The sequence below is a fragment of the Amphimedon queenslandica genome, unplaced genomic scaffold (assembly GCF_000090795.2).
Source record: "Amphimedon queenslandica unplaced genomic scaffold, v1.1 AMPQUscaffold_9743, whole genome shotgun sequence".
NCBI lineage: Eukaryota > Metazoa > Porifera > Demospongiae > Haplosclerida > Niphatidae > Amphimedon > Amphimedon queenslandica.
The window spans coordinates 1-2011 of record NW_003549985.1 but is presented as its reverse complement, the minus strand read 5'-3'; the positions used below and the strand labels follow the sequence as shown (position 1 = coordinate 2011).

Below are 2011 nucleotides of genomic sequence, written 5' to 3'. Positions count from 1 at the left end.
TGGACTAACCACACCCACCAGTGAATGGTGTAACAATACTCTATCTTTCTTTACTTTGGACGATAATTCAAACAAAGGTTCCTCCTTCCTTTGCAGCTGTCCTCTAACGTCCTATTCTAATGTAACCATTGGAATCAGCTCTGGTGATACATGGCGGGCCTGGCAGTCATCAGCAACTAACATGACAATAAAGGGCGGCCGTTATAAGTGGGTGTGGCTTGACACTGTACGATGGGATACAGTACATATCACTAATGTGTTTATCAATAATTTACTGATGAAGAATTCAACATGGATCAGTGTTAGACTCAATAACGTCTTCATTAATAACACTTATGTGTGTGAGACCAAGTTTATTAACGTATCCTCTGATAATGACAGTACTACTGAGGAATTGTTTAATGAATCTCTTTGTCAAGATCTCCTCCTATTGCCCAGTCCTTTCTGTCCAGCTGGTGAAGGTGAAGTGATGGCACCTAAGGACTATGATGCAGAATATTCACACGATCTTATTATAACAGCTTCTGGATATGTGGGGAATTTAGTGTCAGCTATTGCTGTGTTTTTCTTTATCCGGTCTTACTGGCTGGGTATGTGATTTGTAATTTTAAAAATTATTTTGCTCTCTCTCTCTCTCCCTCCATCTTTCCCCTTCTCTAAACAGCATTCTCTCTCTTCATATCAACCATTAGTGTATTTATGTTGTATTTCATTCGAACTGAAACTGGTGCTGTTGTATTACTGTGTGTATTCAAGGCAATCACCATACCGGCCTGGAGCAGCACCACTGTACTGGTAGCTGACCTCTTCCCTACTGCTCTGAGGTATTGGGAAAGTTTAGTATTTTCTGTTTTTGGACCATTACATGTACCGGTAGTTCTATTTTTAGATTCCCATTCTATTTTTTTAGATCAACAGCAGTGGGTGTGTTCCTATTATTAGCCAGGATAGGTGCTATTATCGGTACTTATACTTTTGGTCTATTCACTTCAACCAGTCACGTGTCAGTGCCTGTTCTACTGACAGCTGCTATACTACTGGCCAGTGCCATCCTCTCTTTAATGCTCCCTTGGACTACAAGAAAGACTTCTTTAAAATAAATGTATCATCACTGTGTTTTATACCATCAGCTAGCAAATTTAAATTTATTATGATTTTATTATCATTGTTCTTTAATTACTTAACTAACTAGCTATCAATGAATATTAATTAGTTAATGACACGTGGCTACTTATTAAGTATTTTAATTAACTGATCTTTAGGTAACAAAAGGTTCTCAATTTAGGTACTAAAAGAGCTTTCACCAGCGCCCAACTATGGTCAGTTTTAGCTTGCTTTGTTTAGTTTATCAAAAATTAAAAATACCATTAATTATCATACTAGTATTTGTGTTTTTATCCAATAGTTTTGTGTAGTGTTTGCCGCCATTTTATGACACTGCCTGGCTTATTTATTGTGTTCTGTTTTTATTCCTTTGGTCTAGGTCCTCCTAGCAGCTGCAATATGCACCAAGCAAGGGAAAGGTAAGGGGAATCGGGTATTTGTGAGGTGTGCTTTAATTAGAATAACTATCATTATTGTCATTATTATTATTCTTCTCTAGCTCTTATATCAAGACAGTTTGTGGAGATGACTCGTTCACGTATTGAAGGTCTCTTGGCTTCCTTTCCTAAACTAATGAATTCTGGTCACCAACACACCTTTGTGGAGACGGAGAGCGTCCGCTATGTCTACCAGCCCCTGGAGCAGCTCTATATGCTCTTGATAACGACTACCACTAGCAACATACTCGAGGACCTGGAGACACTCCGCCTCTTCTCTAGAGTGGTAGGTTTTAAGAGAGACCTGTCTCTCTGACATTTGTATTTTAATATACTAGTCAAGCCTAAGCTCCTCTCCTTCCCAAACTCATCAATAATGTGATTACAATACATGTACCCGTACTCAATTGGAAGTGGATTTTTATCACACATGTACATGTATATCTATTTGTACATTATTTTTAATTAGT

At 38.1% G+C, this 2011-nt stretch overlaps 2 protein-coding genes across 2 annotated transcripts in view; both read left to right on the top strand.

The window, feature by feature from the left end:
• LOC100632220 (synaptic vesicle glycoprotein 2B-like) overlaps positions 1–1203 on the top strand; it is a 2195-nt gene extending 992 nt beyond the window's left edge. Inside the window, exons 3-5 of the mRNA XM_020006528.1 lie at positions 1–590; positions 665–824; positions 911–1203. The exon at positions 1–590 is cut by the window's left edge and continues 237 nt beyond it. Coding sequence (XP_019862087.1) covers positions 1–590; positions 665–824; positions 911–1100 — 940 coding nt within the window. The 3' untranslated portion in view covers positions 1101–1203. The remainder of the gene's footprint in view (positions 591–664; positions 825–910) is intronic.
• Positions 1204–1221: 18 nt separating this feature from the next.
• Positions 1222–1877, top strand: LOC109590630 (coatomer subunit delta-like). The gene is made up of 3 exons (XM_020006527.1): positions 1222–1319; positions 1484–1523; positions 1604–1877. Exons 1-3 carry the CDS (start codon positions 1317–1319, stop codon positions 1855–1857), a joined length of 297 nt encoding a protein of 98 aa, XP_019862086.1. The 5' UTR covers positions 1222–1316; the 3' UTR covers positions 1858–1877.
• The last annotated feature ends 134 nt before the right edge of the window (positions 1878–2011 follow it).

Coding starts and splice junctions, on each gene's coding strand:
- LOC109590630 (XM_020006527.1), top strand. Junction 1,524..1,603: donor ATGCACCAAGCAAGGGAAAG/GTAAGGGGAATC, acceptor ATTCTTCTCTAG/CTCTTATATCAAGACAGTTT.